Here is a 19,037-nt window from a genome sequence, read left to right as displayed (position 1 = left end):
AATGAGGCAAAAAGGAACTATGGAGACTCTAGATAGACATATTCCAGAAAAATTGGTCCAGGTTCATCAAGCCTGTAAAAGAACCCAAAAGCATAGTCCTTGGCAGGAAACAGGGATGTGGGATGAAATGACAGGGTAAACTGTGACTTCCACATTCTCTACCTTACTTCTAAACCTTGTAACCTCTCCCTTTCTTTATTATTATTATTATTATTATTATTATTATTATTATTATTATTGGAGATTTTCTATTCATTTTACATACCAACCACAAATTCCACTCTTCTCCCTCCTCCTGCCCTCCAGCCTTTCCCCCAACCACCCCCTTCCCCCATTCCCACCTCCTCCAAGGAAAGGTCTCCCATGGGATGTCAACAGAGCCTGGTACATTCAGTTGAGGCAGGTCCAGCCCTCCCCCCCTCCATGCACTAAGCCTGGCCAAAGTGTCCCACCATAGGCACTAGGTTCCAAAAAGCTGGCTCATGCACCAGGGATGGGTCCCGATCCCACTGCCTGGTGGCCCCCTAAACAAACAGCTTACACTAAACAACTGTCTCGCCTATCCAGAGGACCTAGTCCAGTACCCTGGAGGCTCCTCAGCTATTGTCCCCAGTTCATGAGTTTCTACTAGTTTGGCTGGTCATCTCTGTACATTTTTTCCATCATGATCTCGATGTCCCTTGCTCATAGAATCCCTCCTTTCTCTCATTGATTAGACTCCTGGAGCTCGGCCTGGCCCCGGCCATGGATCTCTGCATCTGCTTCCATCAGTCACCGGATGAGGGTTCTATGATGACAGTTAGGTTATTCAGCCATCTGATCTCCAGAGTAGGCCAGTTCAGGCACCATCTCGAATACTGCCAGTAGTCTAAGGTGGGGTCATCCTTGTGGATTCCTGGGAACTTCTCTAGTACTCTGTTTTTCCCTATTCCCATGATGTCTTCATTTATCATGGTATCTCTTTCCTTGCTCTCCCACTCTGTCCCTGTTTGTTCTAGCTCGACCCTTCCATTCCCCTATGTTCTCATACCCCATCCCTTGCCCTCCATTACCCCCTCACCCCCAGTTTGCTCATGTAGATCTCATCTATTTCTCTTTCAATGGGCGATCCATGCATCCTTCCTAGGGTCCTCCCTGCTAGCTAGCCTCCCTGGAGCTGTGGGTTGCAGTCTGTAACCTGTCCCTTTCTGTGTATGTTATTCTTCCACGACAAATTCTTTTCTCTTCTTTTCTAACTAGTCCAATGACCATTTTCCCTGTAAGATTTACTTTTAGATATGATATCTGTTGAAGATTTCACAATGGGAAGCAGTTCTTTATATCAGTTGTATTGGCTTTTAACCTCAAAGAAGATTCTTGTTTGCTAGGAGTTTAGAATGCAGGTGCAGTGATGAGGGGCAGACACCACCACTCCAGTTCACTGGAGTTCAGATGAAGCCTCTACAGAGGAACCATGTCTGGGATAGCTTTTCCCCTATAACTTTCAACATGACTTGAGTAGAGAAGTTTCTTAACCACCCAATATGTTCAGTTTTCTTGTTTGTAAACTAGTGGTAATAGAAATGAACTACAACATAGACTAATATAAAGGATAAAATCAGGAAAGTACTTGGCATTATGTCAGGCAAAAAAAAAAAAAACAAGCACCATATTGTTGTGATATTGTGTCGTCCAATATATTGTGCACCCTAATAAACTTATCTGGGGTCAGAGAATAGACAGCCACTAGATAGACATAGAAGCCAGGCATGGTGGCACACACCTTTAATCCCAAGACTTGGGATCTCATGTCTTGCTTGGGAAAGACACATGCCTTTAATCCCAGTATGTGATGGCAGGAAGCAGAAAGGTATATAAGGCACGAGGACCAGGAACTCAAGTCTTTTTAAGCTTTTAGGCGTTTAGCAGCAGTTTAGCTGAGATCCATTCTGGATGAAGACACAGAGACTTCCAGTTTGAGGAAACAGGATCTGCTGAGAAGCTGGCAAGGTGAGGTTGGCTGTGGCTTGTTCTGCTCCTCTGATCTTCCAGCATTCACCCCAATAACTGTTACTGAGTTTTTTATTAATAAGACCTTTAAGATTCATGTTACACCATATGCATGCCATAATGACAGTATTATTATCCATGGTCCATCTTTCATGAATTCTATAGCTCATGAGTTTATAGTATTCTAGAAATATTATAAATACAACACAAGCCTTTTCATTTAGGTTTCCCATAGATTATTCACTTCATAAAGATTTACCTTCATTGGAGATAAAGTCTTCAAGCTCAAGGTAGCCAACAGAGAAACTGAACCAATGACAAGTCAGAGCTGTGCAATAATCTCAAAGAAGTATAGTTTTGTCCCTTTTAGAGTCACCATGGGATGAAACATCTGTTTGAGAATTCTCCCTGGAAAATGTCTCCCAACATGCAAGAAGAGGTACTCATGCACTTGGGGCTATCATAGTCACTTCAACCTCTTTGAAATAGTTTGAATTTTTGAAAGAATTTTTTTTTCTAGAACAAGTAAAGTGCATTCTGGGTACATGTCTCAATAGTTTGTTAAGTTTTTTATGTTTTATAGAGTTTGGTTTTAATTTTTAATATTTGTGTATTTTGTGTGCATATGCGTTCATCCCATAGCACAAATACATGGCCAGAGGACAATTTGTAGAAATTGATTCTTTGGTTCTGGAGGGTGAATCTAGGTTCAGTCTTGGCAGCAAGGGTTTTTAACTACTAAGCCATCTCTCTGCCCTTTATACTCTGTTTTTATTTGACTTTTTTAGAAAGTCTCACCATGTGGTTCCAGCCTATCCTGGGCCTCCCTAGCTGAAGTACACGTGTATGTCACTACTCTTGGCTTAGTAAATGTTCTCTTAGTGAACACTTTTTTAAATGTTTATTTTTATTGATGTGCATGTGCCCAGTCCCAATGGGTACATCTACATAACACTACTGCACCTATGGCTCAGGGAACATTGTGGAAGAGAGGACAGAAAGATTACAAAAGCCAGAGGACCAGAGAGAGTTCACAAATTAATTAATTGTTCAAGTAATTGGTTACTTGAAGTCACTGGGTGAACCCCAATCAAATGACTGGTGTCCTTATGAAAACAGAGCATTAGGATACAACTGGGCACAGCAGAAAGCTCATGTGAAGACCCAGGGAGAAGACGGTCATCTACTCATGTGGGATGTTTGCACACTGTGTGAAGATGTATTGCTGTGATTGCTCTAACAAAAGCTGAATGACCAATAGCTAGGCAGGAGGGAAAGGTGGGACTTCCGGGCAGTGAGAGAGGAAGCAGGAAATGAATCGAGGCACACAAGAGACACCAGGGGACATGGAGAGGAAACAGGAGGTATAAGATGGAAGAGAAGTAATGCCATGTGATAGGACATAAATTAATATGAATGGGTTAATTTGAGTTATTAGAGCTAATTGAGACAAGCCTAAGCTATAGGTTGATTGTTTATAATTAATAATAAATCTCTGTGTCATTATTTGAGGACTGGCAGCTGACACAAAACTACTACTACAATCTACAAGTCAAGAATAGCATTCTCAGAAGAAATCAATCTTGCTTGAACTTGGACTCCATTCTTCAGATCTGTGTGAAAATACAGTTCTGCTGTGTAAACCACCTGGTCTGTAGTATACTTTAAGGAGCTGGAGTAAGCCAACCCAACAGGCTCTTTTATGGCAGTCACATAACCAAAGAATTCCAATGCATATAAATCTAAACACTAGGTGTAAAAAGACAGTAGCAATCTAATAAAATGTGAATCTCACACTGCACTGGGGTCACACCTTCTCTACAAACATTAAAAGTCATTTTCTCAGTTTATCTGGCTCAAGAAAAAACCACCAACATGAGCAAAGTCATATCAGCCACAGCTATGTTCTGCAAAGATACTTGGGGAAAATCCAAATTCTTCAGTGAACTAATTAAACTGATATGCTTTTAGTAAGAGTGAAAGTAAAGTTACAAAAGTAAGAAAGAGAGAAAGCCCAGAGGTAAAAGATAGACAGGATAATTTAAAGTCAAGGAAAGATGGCTAGAAATAAGGCAAGCTAAGGCTAGGCATTTATAATTAAGAATAAGCATCCATGTGTAATTTATTTGGGAGCTGGGTGGCAGGCCCCCCAAAAGAGTAAAAGAATAAAAACCAAACAGCAGGGGGAAATTGTAGGTTTATAGTGAACATCTAGCAGGTGCCACTTCAACCTTGCTATCAAAGTTAACATCATCAAAATGACATAAATTGAATGACATAAGGTTCCCAAAGAACCTTACACTTGCACTCTATCTTACATTTGCTTTTGAAACCCTGCTAACCACTGGGCTTTGGGAAGCCCATGCCACAGGCATATGCTGTGTATAGAAGCTGATTCATCACCTGAGATGAACCCCAGCTGACAAACAATTGATTCTTGCCATGACAGTGGATTCTCTTAGATGTCTAGGCCAGATAAGCCTTCAGATGACACCATCCAAGCTTCAAATATACCTGAGATCTCAAAGGAAAATCACTCGGTTGAGTTCCTGCTGTAGATCCATGAGAGACAAGTACCTATTTTAAACATCAAGGTCTTGGGATGGTTTCTTACTGGAATAACTGAACAGCAACTCATGACTCAGCTGTAAGGTCCAAGAGACTTGGGCCTTGGTTATTGTCTGCACTATACAGCTTCTACATAACTGCCATAGACCAACAAACACCTGTGTTTGGTAGCAACATTAACTTTAGAGAATGATTTGAAAAGCTACCTCTCTTTAAAAACTGCTCGGCAAAGTTTAAAAGTTTATCTTCTTTTTACTTAACAATTACTTGAGCAAGCAGAGAAAGTTTAAAACTATTTCCATTTTGCATCTACATTCAGAAGTGGGTCATACACTTACCTATCTAGAAGCGGGTCTCTTAAAAAATAGAATGGTATGACCTAAATATTTGAGAGCCTCATTAAGAATGTTGTTTTGAGACTCTATTCCTCTTAAATTAGGTCTTTAAATTTTTGTCTACCTTAACTTTTGCTGGTTTCAAGAAGTATCAGAGTCAGGCACAAAAAAAAAGAAAGAAAAAAAGAAAAAAAAAAGAGTAGCAAAGGGAGAGGACAGACTGTCACTGTTTGGTTCTGATGATGCCGTATTTCTGGATCCTTGTAAGGTAGAATACAATATTCTCTCCCTTCAGAATACATTTTAAATAGCTTCCGAGACCCGTCTGAACTAACCTCCTCTGTCATGGCAAGCTGTAGGAGCAGAAGACTAATGGGACATGAGGACATGCCTGACTAATGATTAATAATTATGAGGTCTGGGGCCAGGTGGTGGTGACGCACGCCTTTAATCCCAGCACTCGTGAGGCAGAGCCAGGTGGATCTTTGTGAGTTCGAGGCCAGCCTGGGCTACGGAGTGAGTTCCAGGAAAGGTGCAAAGCTACACAGAGAAACCCTGTCTCAAAAATAATAATAATAATAATAATAATAATAATTATTATTATTATTATTATTATTATTATTATTATTATGAGGTCTAGGGACATAGCTCAGTGCTAGAGCACTAGCCTAGTATGTGTAGATCTGAGTTCCAACCCAATAATGAACTGAAAACAGGACAAGAAGAAGGGAACAATGAATGTGATCTAAAGGGGAATAAATAGTCAGAGCTGAATACATATACAGATGCTTTGCAAGTATCCCCTAACTGATAATAATCTGAACCCCAAAATGGAGCCCATTGTACTATTTCTTATATGAGCAGCTATGAAATAGCAACTCTTTAAATATTTACAAATCCATAATAAACAAGTGCCATATCATAATGTCCTATATTGAAAACAAGTTAAATTTAAAGTAAATTAAAGTTATATAAAACATACTGCTGTGCAATAAGCATCACTGAAAAATGAAAGGCAATTACAGACAATTCCAAGTTAAAATTAGCAATCTTTATTTTATAGTTCAGTTAAATTGGTGGATCATTTATGTTATGTTTACCTTTTGAGGCAGTGAGATATTTAAGGAAAAATTGGCTGCATTTCCCATTCAATATGCTACAACACATATTGCTGCAGAACAAAAGGACTCAGACATCATTAGCTCTAAATGAAATTTTTGCTACTAAGCATGTATTGCTAAATTTAATCAATATTCATCCCTCTGGAAAGAGAAAAAGGCCTGAGGCTTACTTTAGAAATGGTTGAGCTTGGGAAATAACTCAGTCACTAAAGTGCTTTCCTGTGTGAGTAGGAGGCCTGAGTTTGAGCTCCAGAACCCACATAAAAAGATGAGTGTGAGGGTGTAAACCCACATAAAAAGCTGGCCTCCTGGGCAAGCTCCAAGCTACAGAGAGGCCTTGTCTCAAAGAGTCAGGGAGAGGACATCTGAGGAATTGACATTCCAGGTTGACTGCTGGCCTGTACATGTGTATACACACCCTACCTCCAAGGAATAGTATACAAGAATATATATAAGAAATAGTCATTCTCTTTATCAACTCTTACATTCCTGTGTGGACCACAACAGTCAACCCTATACATAAATCCTTCTATCACTTTGCTTGCTTTGGAGCAGGGAACAGTTGAACAGTAAGAGTCATTTTAGTTGGGTGGCTTTGTTTCTTTAAAACTCTGTATCTTTTCCAAATGTCATACTTTCTCACACACCCAAGAAATGTTCCTGTTCATCAATTCTGCAGTCTGTTTCTTTTCTACTTGGGGATTATGTCTAAAGATTCATACAATGTCTTAGTTATATTCCATTTTGATTAAACTTTTGTTACCAGATCATTTGTGAGGGTCAACCTTGGTTGTCAACTTGATACACATAAGAGGGAACCATAAATGAAGATAAGCCTTCACCAAACTGTCCTGTGGCCATGTCTATGAGACATTGTCTTGACTACTGATTGATGAGAGAGAGCCAAATCCACTGTGAGTGGTACAATCCCTAGGCAGGTAGCTGAACATGAGCCTGAAAGTGACCAAGTAGGCAACATCCTCCATGGTCTGTCTCTGCTTTAGTTCCTGCATCTAGGTTGCCACTTGAGCTCCTGGCCAGGCTTCCCCTGACAATAAACTCCAATCTGGAAGGTGTAGTAAATTCTTTTCTCTCCAAGTTGATTTTGGTCAGTGTTTTATCCCAGCAACAGACAAGAAACTAGGACATTAGTCATTTTGTAATGATGTCTCTGTGGCTCTTATCCTCACAGGAATCAGAAGGAAGAATTTTGTTGCTACTCAATATGTATTTCAGTACATCCATGCATTGAAAAATGACAGAAATTTGGGATTCAGTTCTAAAAATTGAGCTCTTCTACTATATCTCTGCTATAATTTATGCTTCCATGACAGTTTGTTCCAGAATAATTTGGCCCTAATATATGTTAACTAGTTTTTTAAAAAAGGAAGATATTCAGGATTGCAGAGAGTGCAATCTTAATTGGGGTCTTAATATACAGAATTGCTAAACATTAAGAAAAAATTATCAACAACTCCTCCTCCATGAAGTGTGGCTTCCTTCATAATAGAGCCTCACCATTGAAGTCGGAAAAAGACAGGCTCTTTCTAATCAGAAAAGTGACTCCACCAGAGCCAGAAGGCACTTGACTTATCCTAAGCTAATCCAACAATCAGATATATTCTTGGTACAAAGGTCAAGGCCATACATTTCCATAACACTCAAATGACTTTGACTATTTGTGATATGAAAAGACATGCGAAAAATCAGTCAGCAATCCGGGGTGATCACAGGGTAATCATGGCCATTAAGACTGGAGTTGGCTGGGGTCAGAACAAGCTGGCCCATGCACAGTATCCTCCTATCTGGCTTTCAGAATCTTATGCACTCTCCTTTTCCACAAGACCCTGAGCCTGTTTGGGGTTCGGGCACTGCCAATGGAGTATTGTAAGGTTGCGTGTCTGACGTGTAAATCAGGCAGGCAGCTGTGCCAATCATATGATTAACATTTCTTCAAAAGCTTCAACACAGTCCAAGTCGTTTTACCCAATAGCCCCAGTACTGGTTGTTTTAATGTTGTATGATCTTTTTCTCTTTCACTCCACCAATTCTGCTGCTTGGTTTTATATGGCAAATAAAGTGCTATATGATGCCACGTGCTGGGGCCCAATCCTTGGAGCATATATTATGAAGTAAAAGCTGAAGTCACTTCAACGTGATACGAGTAGCTATATTACATGTTAAGTTTCTAGACTTTGAATACCACCAGCACTCACTCTTTTTCTAGGAATGTCTCTGACTAGGTTATAGTTGTTCCATATGACACAGTCCATTCACAAGTATAAGGTCTCAGGTCCTCCACGATTGTCAGCACAAACAACTTTGTAATTCTTATATGGCTTATGAGTTACCATCAGCCATACTACCTGTTAATTCTGCATGTCAGCTGTTCTGATTTTCTCCTGCCTCAGACCAGGCAGGACCAGTGACAGATTGCATCACAGCAGCAGATAGATATTTGAGTTCCCTCTGCTGGGCCCATGTGGATACCAAATATTTTCGGGTCTGGCAGCAAACCTCTCTTGCATTTACTATACCATAGCCTTGGGGTGACCACCTAAGGTGGTTAGGCAGTTTCTGGATGAGCACAACTTGTAAATTAGTAAGCTACTGAAAAACACACTTTGTTGTGAACGTGCATATAACTCCTTTATAGCAGGTGTCTGTAAGACAGAAGATTGAGGCCAGGCAGGCCAGTTTGCACTATGAGGGCTAAGTAGCCCACCTGCAGAAGACCACTGTACACTGCTGGAAACTGCTGTTGTAAAAGGATTCTATCTAGTTTCAGCTCCCTTCCTGGAAGCCATCAAAACCTTCAAACTTTTGTTCCTGTTATTCAGACCAGAGCCCAACTCATGCCATCTAGTGACTTTTAACTGCAGTTGCACGCTAAGTTAAAGTCTTTACAGATGCTCTCTGCTGGTGACTCTTCCAGTCCTGTGTGGCTCCCTTCTTTATCTGCAGATAGTGTTCCAAAGGCAGGAAGGTACATGAGAAAGGAAAGCCTACCAGTAACGTAGGAGCCTCTCAAAAACCTGTGAATCTTTAATGGTATGAGGGATGGGGGAGGTTTGCACTTTATATCTCTCTGTGTCTGGAATCAATGAGAGCACCCCTAAGAGCTTCACAGATGGTCCAGGGCCATGACTCTAGGGGTTGGTAGTCTGTCCCCTTGTGCATAGGTGACCATATAATCATTCTACTGTGTCCCCACTAATCCTCCCTTACTAACATTCTATCATCTATATTAATGGCAGTATGTAATGAGAACAGAGAGGTTCCAAACCACCATGCTTATTATGACAGTAGGATTCTATTGATATCTCTGAGACAATATCTATGGTGACCATTGTATTACCTCCCAAGAGAAGACAAAGTGGTTCTGTCTGTTTGTGAGGGAATGTTGAGAGGAGCATCAGTTAAGTTCAGACAGCACTTACAGAACCAAGAGAATGATTTTTTTCTACTACTCTAGTAATGTTAGGTATTGCAGCATGAATAGGAGATACCACCACATCTCCCTACAGTCAAAGTCACCCTCAAATTTCCATCCTGCCTTTTCACCACTGAGACGGGGCTATGGTAGGCATGGTGGGCAGGTGGCAAATCCTAGCATGCATTGTAATTCTTAGATAGGCACTCCCATCACAGCATGTCACCTGAAAACTTGTATTGTCTGGCATTTATTACCTGCTTAGATGCGGGGAGGTTAACAGGGTCCCACTTTTCTGCCTTTCCTGCCTGAGTTCTGGGTTAAAATCACCCCCACATTAGTCTGTAGGATCTTCCCTAATAGAGCAGTTGTCTTTGGTACATTTTTGTAGACTGGGGAGATTGGTAACAAATGTGTAAGCTGGGAGGTGCACTGCTGCCTAGATAAAAGCATCAATTAACTGTCCAGGGCCCTGGAGAGCATTCAGAGTGGTAGCTCATCAGTATATATTTAGCACATTTATCTATCAGATCTTATACTGAAGGGGCCAGTAAATAGTGAGTCCACTATGAGGCCTCTGATTGTTCCCTACAGCCTTCACTCACAGGAGTGGAGCAGGGAACCCATTCCAACAGTTGGCAATGCTGGAGGGAGGAAATCCCTCACCTTCCCCTGAGAAGCAGCAGGAAGCAAAGGTTGTTCTGGCTTGACCTCCTTGCACAGGGCCACCAAGGTTCCACTTGCTTGCAAGCACATCATCCCACCTGGGCTTTCTTGGACCAACCCTCTTCTATTCAGTATGCTTGTTCCTGCATCTCTTTGGTGGGAAGGTGCACCCAGTCCCAACCAGACTTAGTCTCAGGTTAGCAATGGCCTTGACTACATTCTAAGAAATCTTGCCCACCAGCTGGGCTAAGGAGGAAGAGAAAGGAACTTAAGGGGCATTTGATAGTTTTTTTTTCTTTCTGGGCACTTAAAAAAGAAAAAGAAAATCTGATTTATTCTGTGGAGTGCCCATTTCCCACAGAATACCTTGGGCTTTGTCAGTGATTTTCTATGGGGAAAGGGACAGCTGTTCTGGTGAATCGGTCTCATTTAGACATGACTCTCATATCCAGGAAAATCCACTCTAAGAAAATGATTTCCCAGGATCTGGCAGGCATTATATGTACAACTAGATGAAGGTTTAAATGAACAGTACCATTGCTCACTTTTCCAGCTTTATTTTCCAACAGAGAAATGTCACTCCTTCCCATGTCCCAGACTCACCATCCAAGCAATTCCACTCACAAAGCAGCTGGTTCCAAGTTTTTGTAACATTTAGAAATTCTGCAGTGGTCCTGGTTTCTGACATAGGAGGCACTCTTCACTCTCCTGAATATTCTGTGCCTTTTCCTTGTACTGAATTAACAGAGAGGTAAAAAAAAAAAAAAAAAGGCAAGTGTCATAGAAAAGTGTCTTCACTCCTCTCAAGGTTCCTAATGTTTTACATTCCATTCTGATTATGATTGCTCAAAACTGAATGCTCAAACTTGTCTTCTCTTGCTTTTCTAACCCCCTCAGTGAAACCAAGTGAGCAAGGGTCTCTAGACTGGCATTTCTGGCAGGGAAGACCCTGAGATGAGACAGGTCAGAAGGTTGATATATTTTAGACACATAGCTTTTTCCAAGCTGTAACTGTAGCTAAATATCTTTATATTCTTGTCTGCAGCTAAATGGGTATCAGCAGCCACCCAAACTGCCCATTGTAATACCAATCTCCCCGCAATAGCAAGATGCCAGCCTTCCTTACGTCAGTGGGATAAGAGGTATTCAACAAACTGCTGCCCCAAAAAATGCAGCAATTTGGGGACGTGCCCATGCTCACTCACAAGTAGGCCATGGAGCATCCAATACACAAGCCACCCTTTCCTTCATGGATTCAGATGACTTAGGATTTCTCCTTTCCTCATTTGCTATTGACTGGTTCACTGACTGTTTTGGAACAACTGTCTTGGTATATGAGAATGAGTGCCATAGTGTTACATAACAAGAAACAAACCCAGGACCAACAAGATGGCTCTCCAAGTAAAGGCATCGGTCACCATACCTGACATGTGAGTTCAACCCCTGGGACCTACATGGCGGAAGGAATCAACTCACCTGCTGCCCTCTTACCTCTGGCATGTGTCCCCACAAACACGAAACACACACACACACACACACACACACACACACTATTTTTTTTTTAAAGATTGCAGTTTATTGGGGACTTACTGACAAAAGCAGTCTGATAACATCAAGAGTTGGTGGAGCCTCATGACAGAAGACACAAAGACAGAAACCTATAAAAGTAGTCAGAGCAAAAGTGACTTCATCCAAGCCAGAACGTACCTGGTTTACCTTAAGCTAGTATCAGATAGACCTGTTCCTTCATGCCGGGTTCTAGTCAAGGTTCTAGTCATAGAGGTCAGCCATTACAGGGAAAAATCAGTGTTATTCTGGGCAGTTATGGCAACATATGGCTATGGTCAGGTCAAGCCGAATCCATGACAAGTTCTACTGTTAACACTACCCAGTGGCTAACCAGAAGGGGAGACAGTGTGCATGGAATTCATCCCCAAAAGTTTCTGTATTAAATAGCTATTTAGCATACACAGATTCAGATCAAAGAAAAGGATAAAGGCATTGAGCAAATATAGAAAGCAGGATATCCATTTCTGAGTATTTAAAGACTGACACAAACATACTGCTCTTTCTGAGTGATGATGAGGCACTAATAGTGATGCACTGGAGCTAAGGAGAATACTTGGGAGGCTGATGCAGGTGGATTGAGGAATTTGAGACCACCTTGGCCTACACAGTAAGACATGGCCTTAAAATGACATCCCCACAAAAAAATAAAAGGTAGAGCTGTTACATCAAGTACCCAGATGGCTTTGCAATCTCGTCTCTGTGGTTGGGTGAGCATACTTGAGTTTATCTATGTGCCTGTTGACACTAAGTGGTAGGTACTCGCAATAGCTGTGCTTAAGTTTGGATATCTTTATGTTAGACTTTTGCCAAAACCATCCCCTCCTCTTCCCCAAGTTTGGATAACCTATCTCTTTATGGTAGAATATTACCAAACCCACTGCAGGCTTCTTAATGAACAGCTTTTCTCAGCTCCTTTTCACTAACCCCAAACCTGGGCATTCTTTTCTTCTCTCCTCCTTATTCAGTTCCCTTCCTTCATACTCAGTTCCCCATTCCTCACCTTTCACAATAAAATTACCCAAATACTGCCTGCCCCAGTACCAGCATACATTACAGTCACTGGCCATTTTTAGAACATCCCTGATCTATGATCCAACCACTCAGCGACCTCAATTATGATAACCAAGTCTCTCACAATAGAGAGGGCTTAGACATCCGTTAGCCCAAAGCTCCACAAAGGACTTTCATACAAGCACGCATTTGAGTAGTCTTGGCCTTTTATACCCAAGCAACCTGCATATCATTTCACATAATTCTCACAACCTCCAAAAAGGCAATCCAGGGTAATAGTACAAAATATCCTATTTAATTTTCAACATCCCCTAATCTCTGAAGTTACTGAAGTTGCCCAGGATACAACTTTCCCAGGAAAACATTAACTTCATGTCTGTGATAAATGTTAAATAAATACATGTAAAGCACCTGATTAGCGCCTGGTACATAAACTGCTCTTCAAACATTTGCAATTGCTGGTTTTAGAGTCGAGGACAATTCATACATAGTTAGTAATAGAACTGGAATCTAAATTCCGTTATCCCAAACGTGAAATCCACGCAACTTCTGTGACATGAAATAAAAAGCACAACAGTCTAAAGTTTAAAATGGAAGTATTTTATTATGATTCCATATAATAGAAACCATATTACATCTGCCTAACCACACAGCAAAAATGAGTCAAAAGTAGCAGTACTAGTGATTCAAGTATTCATCTAAATGAAAAGAGAATGGTTTTAACTGATTGAGTTTTCAAATGTAATTTTGCATTGATTAGAATTAGTGTGTTCTCTTAAACTTCTGTATTGAACAACAAATGACTAGATATAGTTTATTCACTGGTACTAGATTTGAAAAAAGCTTACAAACTTCACTTTCACTTCCTGTCTTTGCTGTTACACTTGCCTCATTCTATCACCACACTGAATTCCTCTCATCTTCCACATCATTTCCAGGGGAATCTTGAGGGAAACTAATCTGTCTTCCCTTGAAAGCATATGGACAATCCCAATTCCCCCAACTCCATTCCATCCTTTTGAAATGTGTTTCTTTTTGGCATAATAGAACAAAATACTATTTGGATTTTAAAATCTAAATTCTGGCTCCTTGTACCATAAACTACAAACAATTCAGTCACATGTGTTTTAGACATCTACCTTAACTACAAGAATTTGTATTTGCTTGGTCCTTTGTCATTTATTGTCACCACTGTCCTGGAACTCATACAAGGCGCATTATACTTTTATAGCAACTAAGTTACAGAGAGGCCAAACAATACAGCCAAGAACCCACAGGTATAACATGCCATATTACCTCATCTGAGATTCTGTTACTGGAGTGTGTTATGCTCCCGAGTTTACGTGAATGAACTGGTAATTTCCCATGTCCTTCACGGACTGTATTTTTATTTTTGCTTGCTACATTTTCTCCTAGAATGAAAATAGGTATAAACATCTGACCATGTAATTTGGATCCTTTTAACGGTTCCTTACATATTTCTAAGTTAGAAGCTATTTGTTCAAATAGTTCTAAGTACTGCCCATCTCTTCAAAAGTCACCTCTTTTTATTTGTCAAGAGAGACTGCTGACTTGTTACAGAAAGTTATTTTCTACTTAAAACCAATTCAAAACATAAAAATTCTCTAGTGGTAATAAATATTTTTCTGCTTTTGTACTCAGTTTTCTCTCTTGCTAAGAATCTCTTTCCCTAACAAATGCCACTCTTAAAGAAGTCAGGAGGGCTCTTGCTTCAGTGTCTCCTACAAAGAACAAACAGTCCAAAGCTGGAAAGTGAGACTTAATATTAAATGATTTGGGCCACAGGACCAATTTAAAAGCTCGTGTGTCTAAAATGACACATAACCTCTCTTACTTGGAATTAATTTATACATGGGATTAGCCATGCTGACATATACCAAGGAACTACACATACATAGATTTAAAAAAAATATATTCTATGAGCAATCCTGAAGGGGTCAAAGAGCACTCAAAGTAGGGGCATTCAGTTCACAGTAACTTGTGTAATTTAATACACTAAAAACAAGGACAGAGAGCTTGGGAGTACATATAGGATGTTGTTTTACAATTTTCTTCATTTTGACGGTATTGCTTTCCTGTCTTCAGGAGGGAAGATCTTGACTTCAAAAGTAACAAAATATTTCAGAAGGGAATTTACATCTTTCAGTTCTAAATAGTACTCTTGGGCAATTTTCTCAGCAGTCCACGTTTCTGGAGAAAGTTTATGATTATTGAGAAGTGTCAATGCTTCTACAACAGAAATTTTGCCTTTGGGAATGTCCATGACATTCTTATCCAAGTGATGTCCGATGGGAAGTCTGAATTCCTTCGGTTTTTGCTGTAGTTCACCATCTTTTACCTAGTACCAAAAAAAGGGCTTTAGGATAAGATTTACATCTCCCATGAGTCTGAAGTCTACACTGTTTCTTTTCAAATAAATCCGTACATACTTCCTCAAACTGTATTTTCTCACTGTAGTTGTCTTTTCCTAACTATAGCTTGCTCTAAGAAATGCTCTGTAAAATTGTAACTGAATGCATGTCATGTACTCACCTCCACTGAGCATTATTAATCTCAAAATGTGAGATACAAATGTTCTAAAATCTAAAACTTCTGAACTCCACCATAATGCCAAGTAGAAAATTTCACATCTAACTTCCGTGATGATCAGCAGTCAAAATAAAAGTACACTAAGAATAACCCCTCAACTTGCCTTCAGGCTTTGTAAGTTGTATATGACATATAAATGAATTTCATGACTAAAATTGGAAACTACCACAAAGATGCTTCATAATGTACATACAAATATTCTAAAGTCAGATCTGTACAACTTCTGGTCCTAAGCAGCTCAGGTAAGGAAACCTCAGCTTGTATCTTAAATGAATGAGTGTTGATTAAGGTGGCCCTGTTTCAGAGGAGCGGCATCCTAACAATGCTGTAATAGCTTACTTGAAAACTTTTCCATCCTTCTCTCACTGATGAACTGTTACCTCGATGTCAGATGAAACCAACCTTTTCTTCTCCCAGTTGCCCTGGTCAGTCTTATCACAGCTCATCACCTAAGCTATTCCAAGCATTCCCTTTCTCTTTTCATTTTCAACTGCACCTGCCAACACACCTCTTGGCCGACATATAAAATTGTATCTTCACTACCTTTTTAAAACTCGCCAACCCAAAGCCTCTTTAAATCCGTCCTGTAACTTGAGTTAAAGCTGAAATGATAGATCCGCCCTAATGGCCCCAGCTGCTTTGTTCAGAGGCACTCTTCAGAAGTCACTTGAACTAACTACAGCAGCTCACCATACCTGACTCAAACTGCCGACTCTAATGCACAAATCTACCTCGAACTGCCAAGGCCCTGTCCCTCAGCTTCCTTGCTAAGTCTTCCCCAGTTTTCCATCCATACTTCCAGGTTTCTTCCATTTTCCTAGTGGCTCTTGTCCCTTCTGCTGCTCATTAAGTTCCAACTACATTTCCTTTGTCATGTATGCCGGGCTGGCCTTGAATTTCTGGATCTTCACTCACTCCCTACCTCACATTTTGGCCCACATGTAACGATATCAAAATCTGTGGCTCCAAACCAAGACCTTTCTTTGGGTATTTAAGCCCCAAATCCCTAACGGGCATCGCTACTTGGACCTGTATACATCTCAACTTCAGAGTGTCTAATACTGAACCTACCAATCTACCTGCTTCCAAGTCCATGTTTAAAACTCTGTGCCTAATCTTGATCCCATTCTCTAATCCTATATACCACTAAACCACCCTAGACCATGCCAGGGCCATGTGAAGGAACTATCAAAAGACATCTAGCAGGTTTCTTCTAACTAGATAATTTTGTTTCCTCCTAACTCACTCTCAAATCTAACAGCACTTTTTCCCCACATTAAACTCTTCAATGACTCTCCAAAGCCGTTCTGATATGACTACATCTGCTTGGCATGCACTTTCATGATCCAGCTGTAATCCAAATCCTTCACTTTCCCCTGGCCACGTACGCTCTAACCAGTCTCCAGACCACCACCCATTCCACTTTCATATTCCCACCTGAGACTCCCACTGTGGGTACCTTTGACTCCCTAAACCTCAAAGTGTCTCTCATCTTCCAAACCCAGCAGATCCACCTCCACTCCATACATACCAGATTTTTCTTTTCCCTTCAGCATTTTGTATTAAAAAAATTTTTTTGATGAAATTGAACATCCTCTCTTCATTTAGTAGAAAGGCAGAGAATTACAAATTCCACATAGAGATACAAAAAAAAAAAAAAATTAAGAAAAAAAAAAAAACTGAAAAACTAATTCCTAGCAGGAATAATAACTAGTAATACAGGGTTAGCTACAAGATAAAAATCACTCATTTTCCAATATATTTAAATTAGGGGATGAAATTTCTACTTAATGGAAACAACTTTCCACTCTTCCTCAAAGACTCAACAATTAAAGGATGTTAATCTTTTTCTAGTTAACCTATGAATCCTAATCTAACTACAGTCCAATCTAAACAAGACTTACTAAAGACACTGACAGTGTGATTCCAAGTTCATTTAGAGAAGAAGAGACAAGGAGCTTTTTAGGTCTTAACAGTAACCAGGATGTATTACAGAGCCCTATTAAATGAGGTAGTATGCATCTAGTGGTAAGAAGCAAAAGCAAATAGCACCACTAAGTCTATAAAGAGAAGAAGGGAAAGGAATTAGTAAATACATTACACAGTTAGGTGACTGGCATATATTTGAAGAGGTTAAACTGATCTCTTCTACTAAACTCTTATACTAAACACCAAGTAAATATCTTTACAGAAAATCACAAAAACACATGCTCAGCATAAATGAGAAATAGTATTTCTAAGTACTGCTCAGTGTTAGCTTAAAAATAACATACTATCGCCCTGAATCGATGCATCTTTAAGTGAGAATCTGGTGATTACTAAATCCTACAGTCACTATTAAATTATGGGTATTATATAAGTAACTGTAATTGTGTAGTCTTTTGCCTACTATTTAGCAGTACAAAATATTTTAGAATGCAAAAAACTTTGAGAGCTGTGGTTGGCATTTCTCTATCACTTAATCTAACTCTGCGCCTTAATCACGATGGTCGCCTCCCTGATTCCAACTTCAATTCACACTCCAGGCCCAGGTTTAAATGTCACTTCCTCCAGCAGTCCCTACTCCCCCAGGGCCTGGAATAGCACTGCAGCTGCTCATTCACTTAATGTCGGTGGCCCACAGTATTCCAGGCCTCAGAGAGTAAGACCAAGGTCGATTCTGACCACTACACATAAACACTTATGCCTGACACATGTGCCATGCCTACCATTCCAGCATATCATATGAACTGACATATGATATTTACATATCCTGTCCAGATACACCCTTAAAGACACAAACATGCCCCCACAAACCCCTAAACAGAAACTGTCGTTAAGGTAAGATCACCTCAACCTATAGACGTGAAAGGGGCTCTGAAGCCATCTTTTGTCACTCAGCTAACACTAAAGTACCTTAACCAACCCTACAACTTCTGCGATCAACCTTTCACACCGGTGCATTTAATCAATTCCTGCTGGCATTCCCTAAGTATCCAGTGAGCCAAGCCCTGTGCTCAGTGGCTGTGCTCCCCACTGGCACTTCCTCCCCACCACACCCCCACACACACTTTGCACTGTCACCCGGCTGCCCTGTTTTTCTTGATCACTTCCTCAGACCTCCAACATGAACCGCTGACTTAATTAATGCATACGTTACCGGCAAGGAAGACACCGGGTCTTTGGAATCGACATAGACGTCTTTTAGTAACAACAACAGCTCGTTATCTTTTCTAGAAACTTCCTCTTTGATTTCTGGATGCTCTAAGGAAAGAAAAGAAGGCCATCATTTTTATTTTTTTAAAGGAAACCGTCTCGAAACCCGTAAACGCGTAAGACGATTTTAATCTTTTTTTTTTTTCAAAAGAAACAATCCTCTGGACAGCTAGGAGAGGGGACACCCGGCGAGGCAAGGGGGGCGCGCGCGCTGCCCCGAGCGCCGGGATTGCCAGGCGCCGCCACCGCGCCCGCGCGGGGACGACCTCAATGTCACGGGAGGCCCGGGAGGGGCGGCACTCACGGCTCAGCTGCTCGCGCAGGAGGCTGCGGGTGGACGGGTGCTTGGGGGCCGTGGAGGGCTTCATCCGGCTGAGCTCCCGCTCCGCCCGGCTCTCCAGGTTGAAGTTCCTGAAGGCGCGCGTCACCCGAGCCCCCATCTCTACATCGCGATGCCCGCAGATCCCCGCGCACGTGGGGGCGGCGCCGGCGCCGGCGCGGGTGACCTCTGTGCGCACGGAGCATGCGCGCGCCGGGGGT

At 41.0% G+C, this 19,037-nt stretch overlaps 1 protein-coding gene across 1 annotated transcript; it reads right to left on the bottom strand.

Moving 5' to 3' along the window:
- Positions 1-13,271: 13,271 nt before the first annotated feature.
- Positions 13,272-19,013, bottom strand: Ndufaf4 (NADH:ubiquinone oxidoreductase complex assembly factor 4). Its single transcript, XM_028877987.2, has 3 exons — positions 18,802-19,013; positions 18,442-18,545; positions 13,272-15,051 (listed from the first exon to the last, which is right to left on the bottom strand). The coding sequence occupies exons 1-3, from the start codon at positions 18,935-18,937 to the stop codon at positions 14,767-14,769; spliced, it is 525 nt and encodes a 174-aa protein (XP_028733820.1). The 5' UTR covers positions 18,938-19,013; the 3' UTR covers positions 13,272-14,766.
- Positions 19,014-19,037: the final 24 nt, after the last annotated feature.

The sequence above is a fragment of the Peromyscus leucopus genome, chromosome 2 (assembly GCF_004664715.2).
Source record: "Peromyscus leucopus breed LL Stock chromosome 2, UCI_PerLeu_2.1, whole genome shotgun sequence".
Taxonomy (NCBI): domain Eukaryota; kingdom Metazoa; phylum Chordata; class Mammalia; order Rodentia; family Cricetidae; genus Peromyscus; species Peromyscus leucopus.
Note: the sequence above shows the minus strand (reverse complement) of the source record. Positions and strands in the feature narration are given on the sequence as shown.